This window comes from Artemia sp. Qi Xiang Cuo, chromosome 8, assembly GCF_049724085.1.
Source record: "Artemia sp. Qi Xiang Cuo chromosome 8, ASM4972408v1, whole genome shotgun sequence".
Taxonomy (NCBI): Eukaryota; Metazoa; Arthropoda; class Branchiopoda; order Anostraca; family Artemiidae; genus Artemia; species Artemia sp. Qi Xiang Cuo.
The window spans coordinates 77,599,210-77,619,006 of record NC_142801.1 but is presented as its reverse complement, the minus strand read 5'-3'; the positions used below and the strand labels follow the sequence as shown (position 1 = coordinate 77,619,006).

Genomic DNA, 19,797 nt, shown 5'->3' with positions numbered 1-19,797 from the left:
TTGTGTGTGTAATTTTTTGAGTGTGTGTGTTAGTTTTAGTGTGTGTGTGTGTAATTTTGTGTGTGTGTGTGTGTGTGTGTGTCAGTTTTTGTGCATGTGTGTGTGAGTTTTTTTTGTGTTAATTTGTATGTTTTTTTGTTCGTGTTTGTGTGTGTGTGTTATTTTTTGTGTGTGTGTATTTTTTTGGGTGTTTGTGTGTGTTTTCGTGTGTGTGTGTGTTTGTCAGTTTTGTGTGTGTGTGTGTGTGTAATTTTTTTTGTTATTGTTATTTTTTTTGTACATGTTAGTTTTCGTGTGAATGTGTAAGTTTGTGTGTGTGTGTGTGTGTATGTGTGTAAGTTTTTGTGTGTGTGTGTGTGTGTGTGTAATTTTCATATTGTGTGTGTATTTTTTTGTGTGTGTGTGTATTTTTTAATGTGTGTGTGTGTGTGTAAGTTTGTGTGTGTGTGTGTGTGTAATATTGTGTGAGTGTGTGTTAGTTTTTGTGTGTGTGTGCAAGTTTTTTGTCGTCTAATGGGAATTTAAAACAATCAGTCTGGTGGACTAAGACCCCAATTCTGAGCTAGTGAATTTCCACGATTTAGGTTGGTGGAGTTAGACACTAATACTGAGATCGTGAATTTCCACCATTCAGGCTGGTGGACTGAGACCCCAATATTGAGCTAGTGTATTTCCACCATTCAGGCTGGTGGACTAAGACCCCAATTCTGAGCTAGTGAATTTCCATCGTTTAGGCTGGTGAACTGGGACCCTAATACTGAGCTGGTGGACTAAGACCCTAATTTTCCAACTCTTGCATTTCATGACAGAAATTCAAAATGAACAAGTCTGAAATAGCAAACTAGTCATCCCAAACTATTGGTTTCAGACAACAAACACAAATGATGGACTAAGAATTCTAGCTCTGAAAAGTTCAAATAGCAAACTACACATCCCAAATCGTAATTTTCTGACAACACACACCTATGAAAGGCTATGAAACCTAGCTAATAAAAGCCGGAAATAGCAAATTAACCATCTCAAATCACAAGTTTCAGACATCACTCACCTATGAATGGCTAAGAAATCCAGCTCGGAAAAGTAAAAAAATAGCAGCCCACACATCCCAAATCATAGGTTTCAGACAACACACACCTATGAAAGACTAAGAAATCTAGCTTAGAAAAGCCCGAAATAGTAATTTACATATCCCAAATCCTAGTTTTCAGACAACACACACCTAAGAACGGCTAAGAAACCTAGCTCAGAAAAGTCAAAAATAGCAAACTAGTCAACCCAAACTATAGGTTTCAGACAACAAACACCTATGAAAGGCTAAGAAATTCAGCTCAGAAAAGTCAAAAGTAGCAATCCACCCATCCCAAATCATAGGTTTCAGACAACACACACCTATGAAAGACTAAGAAATCCCACTCAGAAAAGCCCGAAATAGTAATTTACATATCCCAAATCATAGGTTTCAGACATCATTCACCTATGAAAGACTAAGAAACCTTAGCTCAGAAAAGCCTGAAATATCGAAACTCCTCATCCCAAATTAGAAGTTTCAGACAACAAACGCCTATGACGGACTAAGAATCATAGCTCTGAAAAGTTCAAATAGTAAACTACACATCCCAAATCATAAGTTTCAGACAACACACACCTATGAACAGCTAAGAAATCCTGCTCAGAAAAGCCTGAAATAGCAACCCACACATCCCAAATCATAATGTTCTGACAACACATACCTATGAAAGGCTAAGAAACCTAGCTCAGAAAAGTAGAAAATAGCAAACTACACATCCCAAATCATAGGTTTCAAACACTACACACCAATGAAAGACTAAGAAATCTAGCTCAGAAAAGCCCGAAATAGCAAATTACATATCCCAAAACATAAGTTTCAGACAGCATTCACCTATGAAATACTAAGAAACCTTAGCTCAGAAAAGTCTGAAATAGCCAACTACTCATCCCAAACTCGAAGTTTCAGACAACAAACACCTATGAGTGACTAAGAATCCTAGCTCTGAAAAGTCCAAAAAGCAAACTATACCTCCCAATCATAGGTTTCAGACACCACACACCTACGAAAGACTAAGAAATCCGGTTATGAAAAGTCGGAAATAGAAAATTAACCATCCCAAATCATAGGTTTCAGTCAACACACACCTACGAATGGCTAAGAAACCCAGCTCAGAAAAGTAAAAAAAATAGCAACCCACACCGCCCAAATCATAGGTTTCAGACACCACACACCTACGAAAGACTAAGAAATCCGGTTATGAAAAGTCGGAAATAGCAAATTACATATCCCAAATCATAGGTTTCAGACATCATTCACCTATAAAAGACTAAGAAACCTTAGCTCAGAAAAGTCAAAAATAGCAAACTAGTCATCCCAAACTATAGGTTTCAGATAACAAACACCTATGAAAGGCTAAGAAATCCAGCTCAGAAAAGTCAAAAGTAGCAATCCACTCTTCCCAAATCATAGGTTTCATACAACACACATCTATGAAAGACTAAGAAATCCAGCTCAGAAAAGTCAAAAATAGCAAACTACATATCACAATTCATCGGTTTCAGTCAACAGATACCCACGAAAGACTAAGAAATGTAGCTCAGAAAAGTCAAAAATAGCAGACTATTCATCCCAAACTATTGGTTTCAGACAACATTCACCTACGAAATACTAGCAAACCTTAGCTCAGAAAAGCCTGAAATAGCAAACTAGACATCCCAACTCATAATTTTCTGACAACTCATACCTATGAAAGGCTAAGAAATCCAGCTCAGAAAAGTCGAAAATAGCAAACTACACATCCCAAATCACAGGTTTCAGACACCACACACCTATGAAAGACTAAGAAATCCATCTCAGAAAAGACCAAAAAGCAAACTATATATCACAAATCATAAGTTTCAGTCAACACACACCTACGAATGGTTAAGAAATCCTGCTCAGAAAAGCCTGAAGTAGCAAACTACACATCCCAAATCATAGGTTTCAGACAACTCACATCAACGAAAGACGGGTGTTCGGGGAGAGCCTTTGAGGGTTTGTGGGTCCTTTGTGGGCCGGTGGTCCTTGGGGCGGGGGGGGGGCCGTTGGGGGCGCGGGGTTGGGGGTTGGGGGGCCGGGGATGGCATTTGGGGGTCGGGGTGGGCCTTTGGGTGTCTGGGGGACATTTGGGGACCGGTGGAGGGCCTTTGGGGCGCCGGTGGTCCTTTGGGAGCCCGGGGGACCTTTGAGGACCATGGGAGGGCATTGGGGGCAGTTGGGGGCCGGTGGAGGACCTGTGGGACCCCGTTGGTCCTTTGGGAGCTCGATGGGCCTTTGGGGGGCCCGGAGATGGTCTTTGGGGGTCTGGGTGGGCCTTTGGGGGCGCCGGTGGCCCTTTGCGAGCTTGGTGGGTCTTTGAGGGTCCGGGGGGCAGTTGGGGGCCTGGGGGACATTTGGGGACCGGTGGAGGGCCTTTGGGAGCTTGGGGGGGGGGGGCTTTTGAGGACCGGGGGCTTCCTTCGGGGTTGGGGTAGGAGGATTGGAACCCTTTGGGGTTGGGGTAGAGGACCTCACAACATTGTTCAAATGAAACTTGTGTATTATAACGACCACACTCAAAACCTCTTCCAAAATCTTCTTTTAAAATGTCTCTATCTGTTTCGCTGAAATAGTTCCATAACCTGTCTAAAACGGTTTCGCTCAAATAATCCCTAAACGCAAATTCAGCGTGTTCCTTTGTTATTGGCATCTCTGTACTAATGCATTTCAAATTAATATGAAACCTTCTCGCGCGCTAAAACAATTCATCGCTAAGATGTTTCTTGCCTAATTGTTTCCATGGCCTTGGGTTATTAATATCCTTTGGAATTCGACCAGTAGAGCTGTTTCCGTGGCAAAGACATTAATGATTTTGGATCTATTCCTGGAGAAATGTTTCTAGGCGAAAATTTTTAAAGTCTGACAGATGATGTCATTGATTGATTGATCTGTCAAGAAAGGGAAAATTAATTTGTTGTTTCTAAGGGGAATTATTGATTCACGATAGGTGAATTGAGGTCGACAGCACAGGTGTTCTGACTCGTGACAGCATCACTTGGTTTATGGTTTTCTCAGTGAGAAAGTTCCTGTTTTTTCAAATTCTCACTGACAAAAAACATAAAAACATAAAAAATGTGAGAAAATTCCTGTTTTTTCATTCTCACTGACAAAGTCCATAAAAACATACAAAAATGTGAGAAAGTTCCTGTTTTTAAAATTCTCACTGACAAAAACAATAAAAACAGACATAAATGTGACAAAATTCTTGTTTTTTCAAGTGAGAAAAATACTGTTTTTTCATTCTCAGTGACAAAAACCATAAACCACGTGGTTCTATGCCCATATAAGGACTCCCCCCTGGAGTATAAGATAGCTCTCTACTTTTGGTGCACTTTTGATTTAGATCCGGGGTCACTTTTTAAGGGTTTCAAGCAGTTTTGCGAAATTCCCATTAACTTATTTTCGCAATGAACTTTTACTCTTAAGACGAACTGAAATAATAGTTCCCATTCCTGAATCAGCATTGAAAGACACATTTTTCCACTAAAGTTTTTCTAATGCATTTTTAAATTTCCTGTTACAATGGGATGTGGTTTCCCTCTTTACTAGCTCAGTGACCTCATAGTGTGGAAAAGTTAAGACGACAATTTGGCTTTTATTTGGTTTTACTGCATATGTACTGGGTGGACAAGGGGGAGCAAATTTAATAAATGCAACTGGTGGAGTCAGTAAGAACAATTGTTTATGGGAAACCTCTTTATGTATGCATGCGAATACATAAAACTGAATATATTACGCATCAAAAACACAAAAACCGAATATCTTGCGCGCCTAAGAAACACAAAAACTGAATTTACACAAAACTGAACACCTTACGCGCCTAAGAAACACAAAACTGAATATCTTACGCGCCTAAGAAAGTCAAAAACTGAATTTACGCAAAAACTGAATATCTTACGCGCCTAAGAAACACAAAAGCTAAATTTACACAAAACTGAACATCTTACGCGCCTAAGAAACACAAAACTGAATATCTTACGCGCCTAAGAAAGTCAAAAACTGAATTTACACCAAAATGAATATCTTACGCGCCTAAGAAACACAAAAACTGAATTTACACAAAAATGAATATCTTACGCGCCTATGAAACACAAAAACTGAATTTACACAAAACTGAACATCTTACGCACCTAAGAAACACAAAACTGAATATCTTACGCGCCTAAGAAAGTCAAAAACTGAATTTACGCAAAAACTGAATATCTTGCGCGCCTAAGAAACACAAAAACTAAATTTACACAAAACTGAACCCCTTACGCGCCTAAGAAACACAAAACTGAATATCTTACGCGCCTAAGAAAGTCAAAAACTGAATTTACACAAAAATAAATATCTTACGCGCCTAAGAAACACAAAAACTGAATTTACACAAAAATGAATATCTTACGCGCTTAAGAAACACAAAAACTGAATTTACACAAAACTGAACATCTTACGCGCCTAAGAAACACAAAACTGAATATCTTACGCGCCTAAGAAAATCAAAAACTGAATTTACGCAAAAACTGAATATCTTGCGCGCCTAAGAAACACAAAAACTGAATTTACACAAAACTGAACACCTTACGCGCCTAAGAAACACAAAACTGAATATCTTACGCGCCTAAGAAAGTCAAAAACTGAATTTACACAAAAATGAATATCTTACGCGCCTAAGAAAGTCAAAAATTGAATTTACACAAAAATTAATATCTTACGCGCCTAAGAAACACAAAAACTGAATTTACACAAAACTGAATAACTTACGCGCCTAAGAAACACAAAAACTGAATTTACATAAAATTGAATGTCTTACGCGCCTAAGAAACACAAAAAATGAATTTACACAAAACTGAATATCTTACTGGAATAATCCTACAACTTAGCGGAGCTTTTTTTAAAAGCTACAAGAACGTTTCTTCGGCATTTGGTTTGAGAACACCGTTTTTTTTTGTTTTTCTTTTTTTCGTAAAGCAAGGTACAGACCCCGGGGTGAGGGTTAAGGGGCACGGTCTATATCAGAAAATAAAATTATTTTCATAATTATTTGTCCACACTTCACAAAAATTTCAATATAATTCGTCTGTCTTGTGCTTTTTATGACTGCCTCCGTTTACCCCCCCCCCCCCCTATGCGAAAAGCTCCTGTATATGTACCTACATTGAGCCGTGCTAAAACAATAATGAGTATTCATTTTATGTTGTTATGCTCAGATAGGCTAACACAAGATTCCCACATCATTACTCCAAGCCCTGATGCTGGTCTTTTCAGACAAAAATTAAATAAAAAAAACAAGTTTTTTTTAACTGAAAGTAAGGAACGACGTTAAAACTTAAAACGAACAGAAATTATTCCGTATATGAAGGGGGCTGTCCCCTCCTCAACGCCTCGCTCTTTACGCTAAAGTTTTTTTATTGTTTAAAAAAATAGAGTTGTGAGAAAGTCAAACTTTAGCGTAAAGAGCGAGGCGTTGAGGAGGGGACAGCCCCTTCATATACGGAATAATTTCTGTTCGTTTTAAGTTTTAACGTCGTTCCTTACTTTCAGTTAAAAAACTTGTTTTTTTTATTTAATTTTTGAACGTTTTTGAATTAATGCAGGTTTTGATTTTGGCTCACCGTACATGAATAATTAAAACAAAATTTGCATATTATATTTGGTTAAATGGCTTTCTCGAAACTTGTTTAATTTTATTTACGAACGTTTTTATTAGTAATAAATATACGTAACTTATAATTAACTTACGTAACGAACTTCTATATTCATAAATTTTTAACACGTATATTAGGGGGTTCGCCCCCTAGTCAATACCCTGCTCTTTAAACTATAGTTCTAATTTTTTTTCAAGTTCTTTAAAAATGACCTCTTAATCACAATCAGTTGATCAGTTGAAAAACTTGTTTTTTTTATTTAATTCCTGATCTTTTTCTTTAATAATGCTGGAAAATCCGGCACTCCCTTCATAGCAATATCCCTTCCCCCATGAAAACTTCTTTCATGGAAAGATCCTTCCATATAACCCCCGACCCTCTCCTTCCCCCACCTACCAGAAAAAATCTCCTCGGAAAAAGTCTGTATACGTCCCAAAAACCAATACTATATGTTAACATTGAGTAAAGTTCAAAGCTTTCAGCACTCCCCCTGGGGACTTTGGGTGATCAAGTCATTCTAAAAGACATTTTTATCATATTTTTGACCATGCTGAACAAAATGGCTATCTCAAAATTTTGATCAGGTGACTTTGGGAAAAAATGAGCGTGGGAGGGGGCCTAGTTGCCCTCCATTTTTCTTTGTCAATTAAAAAGGGCACTAGAACTTATAATTTCCATTTAAATGAGCCCACCCACGACATTTAAGGACCACTGGGTTGGTACGATCACCCCTGGGAAAAAAAAACAAAAAAAAAACAAATAAACACGCATCCGTGATCTTTCTTCTGGCAAAAAATGGAAAATTCCACATTTTTGTAGATAGGAGCTTGAAACCTCTAAAGTAGGGTTCTTTGATACGCTGAATATGATGGTGTAATTTTCATTAAGGTTCTATAGCTTTTAGGGGGTCTTTTCCCTTTTTTCGAAAATCAGCCAAATTTTCTCAGGCATAACTTTTGATGGGTAAGATTAAACTTGATGAAACTTATATATTTAAAATCAGCATAAAAATCTGATTCTTTTGATGTATCTATTGGTATCAAAATTCCTTTTTTTAGACTTTCGGTTACTATTGAGCCGGGTCGCTCCTTACTTAAAGTTCGTTACCTCGAACTGTTTGATTAATAACTGTTCTGGTAAAAGTTGTATTTGTGGTGAAAAAATTTATACATCAGACTATTTTACACGTGCAGATAGGGAAAGAATTCAATTAAAGGGAAGGTGGGGATCATTTATCTTTGTGAATAGTCATTTTCAAAGTTATAGATCGAGTTAAAACTTTCAGGGTCAGTTTTGTTGAGGGTGGGGATTAATTTTGTCAGGCAAATTTTGTGGTGGGGAGGAGGAGCAATTTTTCACTGAATCTCACAAAAAAGTTATACATTAAGATTGCTTTTTCTTTTTCATGCATGTCATCCGGTAGACTCTTTGGCTAGTATTTCAATATTTTGTCTAGTTGGTCCTGGTAACAAATATTTTCTTATGTTTTTTTGCATTGCACCTTGTCCATTTTTTTCTATTATATTCAAAAATCTACAAAATTACCCCTCAGAGAGCCTGACTTCTGAGTTCAGGTTCTTGGGTGATTTTATCTATTTCAAAATTGGGTAAGTTTTACCAACTTAAATGGTTTTCAAATAGATTTTGACTTATGTTGTATCTGAAATATGATTTGATTTTCCTTTTTTAATTAGTTTTTTTTACGAAAACCTTTGCTGAGTTATTAGATATAATGCACTCACAAATCCAAAAATATTTCAGATATATGGATAAAATAATCCATCTGTCCAGGGAGTATACCTGGATTCTATTTTTGCCCCACTGTTGCGAAATACTTCAGGAGCAGCTGCTAAGAACTAAAGGGCAGTCCGGCACTGTGGTCCCATCAAACTATTTTCAATTCGCAGCGTCGTTGAAATAGTTGAAAACCAAGATTTCCAAAAAAGAAGTTTAAAAAAAAAAAATCTCTAAAGGAATAGAACTCAAACATATTTGAACTTGCATAACCGTTCTCTGTTACAATGCAAGAGCCAATAACCAATCAGGTTAGAGCTATAAGAATTTCTCCTTTGCGCTAATCTCATAAATAAAGAAATAAATTTTTAAAAACTGATTATTTTTCTTTTGAAAGCTTCTAAGCATGCTTCTCTATTTGTATCATGTTTTCTATCATGACAAAGATAGAAATTTGACTGCGAGATTAACAAGCTAGACATAAAGCGGTAAGGTCGTTAATGAGAGAGAGCATGTTTAGCGGACAAGAGGTGAATTATGACTTTCTTAAACCCACCAGGCAGGAACTGGTATTGGGTGAGGAGCAGTTCTGTTTTGGAGTCTATATAAGAACCCACTACCTTGTCCATCTTCAACTCCATCGAAGAAAAATCGGAGGGCTTGGCTAAGTTGATTCCAGTCAATTGCTAAAAAGCATTTGACCTGAATTTTGACCTGAAAAGCACCTGAATTTTGACCTGAAAAGCACCTGAATTTTGACCAGAAAAGTACCTGAATTTTGACCTGAAAAGCACCTGAATTTTGACCAGAAAAGTACCTGAATTTTGACCTGAAAAGCACCTGAATTTTGACCTGAAAAGCACCTGAATTTTGACCTGAAAAGTACCTGAATTTTGACCTGAAAAGCACCTGAATTTTGACCAGAAAAGTACCTGAATTTTGACCTGAAAAGCACCTGAATTTTGACCTGAAAAGCACCTGAATTTTGACCAGAAAAGTACCTGAATTTTGACCTGAAAAGCAACTGAATTTTGACCAGAAAAGTACCTGAATTTTGACCTGAAAAGCACCTGAATTTTGACCTGAAAAGCACCTGAATTTTGACCTGAAAAGCAACTGAATTTTGACCAGAAAAGTACCTGAATTTTGACCTGAAAAGCAACTGAATTTTGACCAGAAAAGTACCTGAATTTTGACCTGAAAAGCACCTGAATTTTGACCTGAAAAGCACCTGAATTTTGACCTGAAAAGCACCTGAATTTTGACCAGAAAAGTACCTGAATTTTGACCTGAAAAGCAACTGAATTTTGACCAGAAAAGTACCTGAATTTTGACCTGAAAAGCACCTGAATTTTGACCAGAAAAGTACCTGAATTTTGACCTGAAAAGCACCTGAATTTTGACCTGAAAAGCACCTGAATTTTGACCTGAAAAGCTGAATTCAAGAACTTCGTCCCTGAATTCAATATTGGTTGTTTTATTATTTTTTTGTCAAACAGATCACAAGTAGTAAACAATTCCAATTATTAGTCTAATCTTCTCCCTTTCCACAATGGAGTACTCCAAGCTCCTTTCTTTCAGTTATGACTGACACCCTACCTGAGGGATTTCCCGATAGCTGAAATTTCTTCGATGGCCTAACGGTCTTAAAAACCCGCCTATAAACTTTACAAGCAACCCTATGAAAATCCTATACAAAATCGCACATGATACCTTGGACTTGGACAGGAGAGTCAAAGTTCAACTCACTTCATCCGACTCCAACTCCAGTAATTTCTGCGTCTTCCTTGAAATTACTTGGCGTCGCGATTTATTTCAAGTTCAAGTGGAACATCCATGTAAAAACATCATTCATAAAGTTAACACTTCAATTGATTCCTTAAACTCCGTAACAGATTTAGCCTCCCTAAAAGGACCTTCTCATTCTAAAAGGATTTAAACCGGCTTTGTTAGCTCTCTAATCTACTGCGTGTACAGTCTGATGTACTGGTATATCAAGGGAGGAATAACAAGATGATAAAGCCCCAAACTTTCTGCTTAGAAGGGCTTGATTGAATCAGAATTACGTCGTGCCTCTGTTTTTCCAAAAAAAAAAAAAAAAATCAGTACTAAACCCTTGCACGGAAAACATTTTCCCCAAAACACGTACCATCCCTATTCTGCTACATTACTCTACATTACTTAAAAAAAACAATTAACCATCCCAATATTTTTCCCCTTCCTTGCTCCCTACATCATTTCCCCGTTTACTCTCTCGTTGTGTTTTTATCGACTGACCTTTTTCAATATCTTTATAGATTTCACTAGTTTTATTTGTTAATAATTTTTTTTGACACATTATGACTTATGTATTTGATTTTTCAGACCAACCTTTCCAAACGACGGTTATACCTAGTATTTAAACTTTTTTTTCAAATTATTTTCCCTTCTCTTCAATTTATTGTGCTGTTTTTTTCTTTCTCCAAAATCCGAATTTGGCTCCAAAATCCAAAATTTTGACTCCAAACTTGACTCCAAAACCTGACTTGACAAAACTTGACTCCAAAACTAAACTTGACTCCAAAATCCGAATTTGGCCTGTTTGGAATTGTGATCGACAATTTGTTAATAAATATCATATCTTAAAAGTAAAGAAATAAATAAATTTAAAAAAAAGTTTGTGATCGATTTAACGTTTTTTGGAACAATGTTGTCTCTTGAAATTTATTGGTATGGTCATCTGTTTGAAGCCTATATTATTAATTACAATAATAACAATCAAAAAGCGTTATTTTTATACAGACTAAATATATAGACAAAAAGCGACGAGGTAGAAAAGAAGACACATCATATTCAGTAGAGCAACAGATAAATAATTATTTATGCTTTCTTTGTCTCGTATCTGCTATTGATAGTACTGATGATTTGAAATGAAAACAAGGTACTAATTTCATATTATTTTTTTTTTCACTCGCAGTTCCCTGCGAATGAAATTCCTTTTTCTTTGCCCTTACTTTAAGACACTTACGTCACAAAGTCTTTACTTCATAAGCCCTTACATCATAAAGTAATTTCTGCCTTAAAATGGCTAAGATAAAACAACAACAAAAATAGTTACCACGGCCTCCTCTTTGCCCTCCTCTTCCGCCTCGACCTCCTCTGGTTCCTTTGGCATCCATTCGCGCCTTTTTTGCAGCTACTACTTCATCTTTAACTGAGTCTATTACCTCGTCAGGTATCCTCATATATTTGACAGTACTACCTCGGACATAGCATTCAGGAATTCGCCAAAATCTATCTCCATCCTGGAAAAGATTGTCAGCTGAGAAACATATCAAAAGGACATAAAGAAAAAATGAAATGGAGGGAGGAGGGAGATGACTCCACTACACTGGTGTGTGGATAGGGGGGGGGGTCCTTTTCTCCCTCCAAGGCAGTGTTTTATTTGATACTGCCCAAAATCTTTTGAGTTACCAATCTCAGCAACCATTCCACGTTTTCTGTTAATCTCTACTAACAACTCACCGCAGCACCAAGCCGCCTGAGGCCAACACAGCTACGCACGCTCCTCCTCCACCCCAATCTATTCAAAGCCTCCCTTTTTACACCTGCCCACGAAGTTTCCATTTCCTTTAAATCTTTCTTTATGACGTCCTCCCACCCCAGACGGGGACGACCTGCTTTCCGTTTAGCCCTAGATGGTTGGCCGAAAAGAACAATCTTCGGCAATCTGTCATCATTCATCCGCACAACATGCCATAGCCACATTAACCTTTCTTTCATCATATTTCCAGAGAGCGGTTATTGAACCACGTTTTTCGTATAGCCTATTATTTGAAATACGGTCGGTCATCCGTGTACCAAGAACACTCCATCAGCAATTTCACTGGAAAACATTTAGCAAATCTTCATCCGCTTTGCGGAGCGCCCATATTTCAGAACCATATTTGACCATTGTCATCACTGTAGCTTCTAATACTCCAATCTTGGTTTGCAAACTTATCTTCCTATTCTTCCAAACTTTTTTTAACTGTGAAAAAACATCCAGAGCCTTGGCTATTATATTTTTAATATCTTCATTGCTACCATCGTCCTTAATAATAATGCTACCAGGGTAAGTGAAGCTGCCCACCTGATCAATCTTTTTGTTACCCAACGTCATCTTTTCATCTTCACTTATTCCTAGACTTAGCGACTTAGTAGCGACGAAGACCACACTGCCTTTCCATAACAAACAACAAAAGTACGAAGAACAATAGGGAAATCTTTTTGCAAGACTGTGTCTTGCAAAAAGATTTCCCTATTGTTCTTCGTACTTTTGTTGTTTGGTAGTGACTTAGTCTTCCTAACATTAATTTTCAAACCAATACTAGCACCCTGAACTCGCAAAACCTCTAAAACTTCATTCATTTTGCTCAAACTTTCATCTAGGATGCTTAAATCATCAGCATAATCCAAGTCCAGGAGACTTTTTCCTCCCCATTTGATTCCGTGGTCTCTCATTGCCTTTCCTGTGCTCCTTAAAACAAAGTCCATCAAAATAATCCATATAAAAGGGGATAGAACACAACCCTGCTTAACTCCTGATTTAATACAAAACCAGCTGCTAACCTCATTTCCTACCTTAACCGCAGCAGTGTTATTCTCGTACATAGCACTAATCACTTTAATGTATTTGTCTGGTATACCATACAAGGATAAAACCTTTACTAAAGCTCCTCTATCAACAGAATCGAACGCTTGCTCATAATCTATAAAACTGAGGACTAAAGGTGTTTGGAAACTCGGGCACTTCTTGATTATTAGCCTAAGAGTAAAAATTTGGGCGACACATCCTCTACCTTTTCTTAAACCGCAGTGCTCTTCTCTTATAACATTGTCTAAGGCATCTCTCAGTCTTAAAAGTATCATATTACTAAGCAATTTGCTACCTACAGAGACCAGACTAATGCCTCGATAATTACCACACTCACTTTTATCACCTTTCTTATAAAGTGGTTTAATTTAGGTTCTCCTGAAATCATTAGGTACTTCCCCTTTTTCAAAAATAATATTCATAGTTTTCAGTAACTTATTTCTACACACTGAGCCACCATATTTAAGAAACTCATTTACTATCCTATCAACACCTAGAGTCTTATTATTTTTTAATCCTTTTAGTACTACTGCTAACTCCTTCCAATCAAACAAATCGTCCTTAACATTCAAAGGGTCACAAACTTTATCAGTTTCCTCTATATTTTTTCCTGTAACTCTATCTCGGTTAAGCAAATTCTCAAAATGTTCAGCCCATCTCTCTATAGTTTTTTCCTTATCGCTTATTGCGACCCCATTTACATCTTTAACTGGGACAAGTCCGGATTGACTACTACCTCTCAATTTTTTAACGTGCCAGTACAGTATTTTACTATTGTTCCGTCTAGCTGCATCTTGCAGATATTCGGGAATTGCATTCATGGCCTCCACTTCACACCTCCTTAGGTCATAATTCAGTGCTTTCTCTATTGTCTTTATGTTCCGTTTGTTTTCATATGGTGTATCACTCACATAATTCTTGTACAAGTTCTTTCTCCTTTCTATTAAACATAAAGCCTTTTTACTAATATTCTTAGCTGCAGTTCTAGCTTTCTTCCCTAATAGACCTTCAGCAGCTTCACAAATTATTTTTCTAAAATTATTCCAACCATCTTCCACATTATCAAATTTTAAACTCTCAAGTTTAGTATTCAACTGTTTCTGGAAAGTTTCTCTCAAATTCTCATCCTGGAGTCTACTAACATCATAACTTCCTTGTCTATTATCTCTGTTATCTCTGGTCTATTATTAACTTAAAATTAAATCCAGGGTCACAAAGTGCGCAGAAAATATACATAGAAATCAATGATCCAATATGCAAGTTTTTTTTTTCTTTCTTTTTCTTTCTAGCCATTAGAGATAAAGATGGGGGTTCAGCGAAATTCAAAATAGGGGAGGGGGTTTATCAGAAATTACACCAATTCTTGAAAAAGGAATCGTCTTGCGATCCATAAATAGTTCCTGAACTGTGGAGTGTACAATTGATCTTCATTTAATCTCTGTAATAATTTTGAGCAATCCCAAACTTAGGGTCTTATTCATTTAGAATACTACCACGGAATTCCCATTTTCACTAATGATTCAACTATACAAGTTCTGCGACTTAATCCTAAGAGATCTTCTATTCCTAATTAATCCTCATAAACATCAGACTCCATAGGGTTATCTAATACACGATTTAACTAACAATGGACAGTCACGTAATCCTAATACAGACAATCCTAACAACGTTATCGAACTGATTGGTCAGAAAACGCTAAGGTTTGCTGAAACAGTCATTTTTTTTCTGTTTGACAACACAAGCGCTTTAGATCGAAAATGCAAGACACTTAAATACTTGTGTTAGAGAAACGTTGTCACCGAAAATGATTGATTTTATTCCAAAATGTCGGTTACAACCATGGCAAAATATCAGCAATAATCTTAATCTTCAGGGACAATCAAGACAGTTGAAACCTGCATTAAAACTGCATTCTTGATCGTCTGAACTCTTATTTCCAGCGATATCCCTACTATACAAGGCAAAGCTAGTTCATCAATGAAAAGGTCCTTTAGCAATTTCTATTACTTTTAAAAATGAATTAAACAAATCGTCTCGAAAACTGCTTTTAACAGATGGCAGCAGATACCACTGATGTCAAAGGTTCATCAGAAAAAATTGGAAATTCTTTTGCCCAGTCAAAATTTTTTCATAGCCTGGAAATCAGCACCAAGGTTCATACAGCGAAATTCGAAGGAGAATCTGAGGTTCTTAGAGAAGGGAGCTTGATGAAACCATATAAAATCCCTCTTTACCACCTAATAATCCTCCATTTTTTCCCTATGTCTTTTGAATTTTTTTTTGGAACGGGAAGGAGAAGGTGGCCTTGTGACTTCATTCTGAATGGCTACTAAGTCTTATCCTTACTTATTCATAAATTCAACAGTCACAGAAACTCTTTAATGCGTGAATCTTTTGGCTTAGATTCGGTTGCATCTAGATCACCCACGAGTAAAATCCAAAAGATGATAAATAAATCTTGCACCACACTGTCCATATAAATCACTGGAGATCCTGGCAAAGTTTAATTCATAGAGATAAAATTCTGAGTCTCAGATGAATTTAGGTCCTACTCTTAAAGACGGTAACAGAATATTTTCCCAGGCATGGTGGATATGGGGGAGGGGGTCTAAAAGGTAAACAGGTCCTCCTTTAGACCAACATTTTCAAGTTTTAAGTTGAGATCGGCATCCTTCTGGAGAGTCTAAGTAAGAGGACGGTGGATGGCCTTGAAAATTGAGCGTGGTTGAAAAAAAAGAAGAAGAATATTGCTATTAGAAAAATGCGATATCAAACTATCAGAATTCTATTAGTCGTTATTTCTAGTTCCCCTTATTAGCTCTATCAAAAGAATATAATTCTGAACAACAATTTTTGGGGTTTTTGGATTAATAATTCTTCCAAACACTTCGCCCAGTACTTCACCAAAACATAGGTTGGGTGAAAAACTTCACCCAACCTATGTGAGTTGCAACTTTCAAACTCCCCCCCCCCCCTGTGCCAAGAAAAGAAAATAATTTACACGAGAAGATAGCATGCTGCCTTTTGAGAACAAATTTACAAGCTACGAGTATATACTAGGCAAATTACAGGGATTTTGGATAAAAGCTACTAAAACATTGAGAAACTGCAATATTAACCTATTAAAGAAGAATTTTAGTTATTCATTTATTTATCCTATTCGTATGCATACCTTAGAGGTTACATATCATACAGGTTAAAAAAGAAGAAAAAAAACTTACCTTAGATGTACAAATTACTTCTCTAAGGCAGATATTCATCCAGTTATCGCAGCTGACTAAATGACCATTGTATGTTTCACCATTTTTAAGCTCAACAAGCTAAAAAAAAGAGAAATAAGATATAACCTGTAAGGATAACATAAAAGAACAGTTTAGGCAACAGTGTAACAGAATACGAGCTTCTCTTTAACCCCTTTATTTTTATTTTCTGAGTCTCTTACAATTATTATTTTTACCACAAAATTCTTCGGTTAACAGGGATCCATTTTCCCACAACAATGGATATAGTTCGTTCGTCATAACGATCAATATATGCGTTTTTTTAGCAGAGCCGTCGAAAAACACACGGATGCTAAAGGGTGCAACACGTCGGTTCACTTTAGACAATTTGCGCGTTCGCTGCATTCGTTAAAAACTGAACGGTTTTGCGTTAGGGAAAAGACAAGGTTGTGTGAACCCAAGATGTGGTATTTTTACAATAATGACTACAAACGATGGAACAACTGTTTCTTAGTTATCGCAAAAATTAAATTTGATCCAAATACAACTTATATACGCAGCGTGTATGACAAAAACATTGTCGTACTTTGATTCTTCATAACTCATAATTTTTTTAAAATTCGGTTTCTCTCATTTATATTTAAAATACAAAGTGGATATACATTGAAATATTTTAAAATATATATGTATATATAAGAGAAGAAATTAGAATATACGAATAAAGAGTTTTCATTAAAAAAAACAATTTGTCTTTCATTACTTTGTGAAAATTAAAACTGGGATGCTGACATTGTTCACATGGAAAATTTCCAAAGTTTCAGCATTTTCAAAGTTTGCATTTTATTTGCATTTGAAAATGCAAATTTGCATTTGCATTTTTAAAATTTCCGGTAACCACTTATTCAAAAGACTTCTAAAGACATTTTCAAAGCGATTTACCAGGATGAAGTATAAGTACTCCCTGAAATATTAGTTCTAAGGACATGGAGCTGTTCTGATGGCCACACGGAGTTGCTGGAGTTGATGGCCACATTGACCAATGATCTTCCTCAAACTTGCTAACTTACGTCATCTCTTTCATCTGCTTTTAAATTACCTCATAAATGAGCAACAGTACAGTATGTCTTTGGATTCTTTAAAAATGTCTTCTTATGAGGAGTTTTACACTGTCTTTGGTTTCGAACTTTAATATTCAACCCGACTTGAAGTTGTTTTTACCTCCTCTTAAATCCATATATTCTCTTACTGTTATTTGATTTCTTACCTTCGACAATCTTTATCTTCAACAGACTTTTTGTTTTTATTAGGTTTGTACACATTTTGTAGTTTTTTATCACATTAATTTAAGTTTACCGACCTTTATTATTGTTCTTCTTGAGTTTGTGCATTTTTCAACCAGACTTAACTAACACTTTTATCGCATTAATTTTGTCCTCGCAAAAAATGCAAATCTTGCAAAGTTTGCTTGTGCAAGCCAATTTGAAAATAAAACTTTATCTTCTCTTAATTAAACAGATCGATGGACAAATTCCAGCTTTTCAGACAAATTGCAAAATAAGGAGTCATAACCACTTGCGGAGTTTTTATATCGTAATATCGGGGTCCCGCATCGCATTCGGCGATATGTTGGGCAAAATTTTGTTATCAAGTTTTCAAGCTGCATCGATGCAATGCAACCCAAAAATCACCAAAATTTAGTTAGGCTTGATAAAAAAGCTATCACCAAAAGGAATAAACATTGTTTTTGTTTACAACTACCATGTGTTTGTACCTTTTGTGCAAAAATCCTTTTCACATCATCTACTTGCTCCTATTAGCCTTTATTCTGACATGTTTAAGAAAAAATAATTCTTTTTTCCAATGCATTATAAATAAATGATCAAAAGAACAATTCTGAAATTACTTTTTTCCCATATCCCGCAAATTTTGAATTTTTCTACACAGTAAGTGTGTGTTAAAGAAAATTAAATATTTCAAATTCTTACAGAGGAAAAGAACTTGTCATATTCATTTCTTTTTTTTCTTTTGTCATGCCGCTGAAAATTGATGCTAATCATTTGAATTACTTACCATTGGATGATTTTGTGCTGCCTTGAGAAGAGACAGGGGTAACTGCAAAGAAAGAAAGAAATGAGTTATAATTTGGTTATTTTAGTGTCAAAATCTCCCCCTTGGTGTTAAAACGAAACTTTGAAAATGGCAATACAAACACAAAATGCAAGTAAAAAAAATAGGGCAGGGGGAAGGGGTCAAGTGAGTGGCACCTTTCCTTGGAAATCAGTTCCCCCGGAAAATACAAAAACTAATGGGGCCCATGATTAGGGATCTGTGCTACTGTTTTATAAAAGTGATGATAACAAATAGTGGACACTTAATTTTTTTTTTAGCCTTTTCACAATTTATTTAAAACACATTTGCAATACATCACAAAACAGATAAGAGGGATAGCATTACCACTACACCTTAATCACACACTAAATGGGGAAATAAAAAAAAATATGTTCAGGGATATTAAACCCAACAACGCGCGTTTTAACGTCAAAGTATTCAAATTTTCCTTGGGATTCTTTCGACAATTTTAAAAGGAAGTTCTCTTAAGCCCCTCCACAATGCATACATTATGTTCATCTTGTAAGTAATTTTCTGAAAACCACTAAAAATTATAATTCCAGGAATATTTTAATTCATTTATAATTTCCTCTAATATTTAGAATATATGAATGTGATAAGTTATTCTATATATATGGTATTCTGTAACTATACTCTATATTACACTAGGAAGCTTTTATTGTTCAGAAGGCTCATTCGGCTCAGAAGGCTCAATCATTCCTCTAATATTTAGAATATATGAATGTGATAAGTTATTCTGTATATATGGTATTCTGTAACTATACTCTATATTACAATAGGAAGCTTTTATTGTTCAGAAGGCTCATTCGGAACCTCGTCTGTGGAACCCCACCTTTGACGTGGTGTAGCATTGTACATGAAAAACGTTTCAAACTTTCCAGTGTTGACGTTAGCACAAAGGTAAGATTCAAATTCTGGGAATTTACCGGTTCTTTCCATGAGTTTCCAAGATCTTTCCTGGTAAGCTCACCATTATCCATTATAACCCCTGCCACTGCTATTATACAAACTCTGGTGGTGGGTGTTCAATTTGAAGGAACGTTATTGGTAAATCATGTTATATAGTAGTTTGTGTTTTTGGTTCATGGTCTCCCACAACAATGTTTTTAGCCCAAGCTTTAATTAGATGCTTTTGGTCACTTCTCTCTTTTTTGAGAACTAGAATAGCGATGCCTTTTTCAATGACTATGCTTCGTTCGCCGGAATGTGAGTTTTTTAACGTCACAGGGCAAATGAGATGCTTACAAGGAAATACAGTCTTTTAATCCCAACTTAAATCCAATGATGAATAAATCCAATTTCTACTCGGAGTTTCCTGATAAATGACATTGATTTACTATATAGCCAATGTTTGATCAACACAACGCGTTATGTCTGTTG

At 36.3% G+C, this 19,797-nt stretch overlaps 1 protein-coding gene across 1 annotated transcript in view; it reads right to left on the bottom strand.

Moving 5' to 3' along the window:
• LOC148949811 (U6 snRNA-associated Sm-like protein LSm4) overlaps positions 1-19,797 on the bottom strand; it is a 50,010-nt gene that overhangs the window by 12,830 nt on the left and 17,383 nt on the right. Inside the window, exons 2-4 of the mRNA XM_089093111.1 lie at positions 18,358-18,399; positions 16,288-16,386; positions 11,549-11,735 (exon numbers count right to left, since the gene is read on the bottom strand). Of these exons, the coding sequence (XP_088949237.1) occupies positions 11,549-11,735; positions 16,288-16,386; positions 18,358-18,399 (328 nt within the window). The remainder of the gene's footprint in view (positions 1-11,548; positions 11,736-16,287; positions 16,387-18,357; positions 18,400-19,797) is intronic.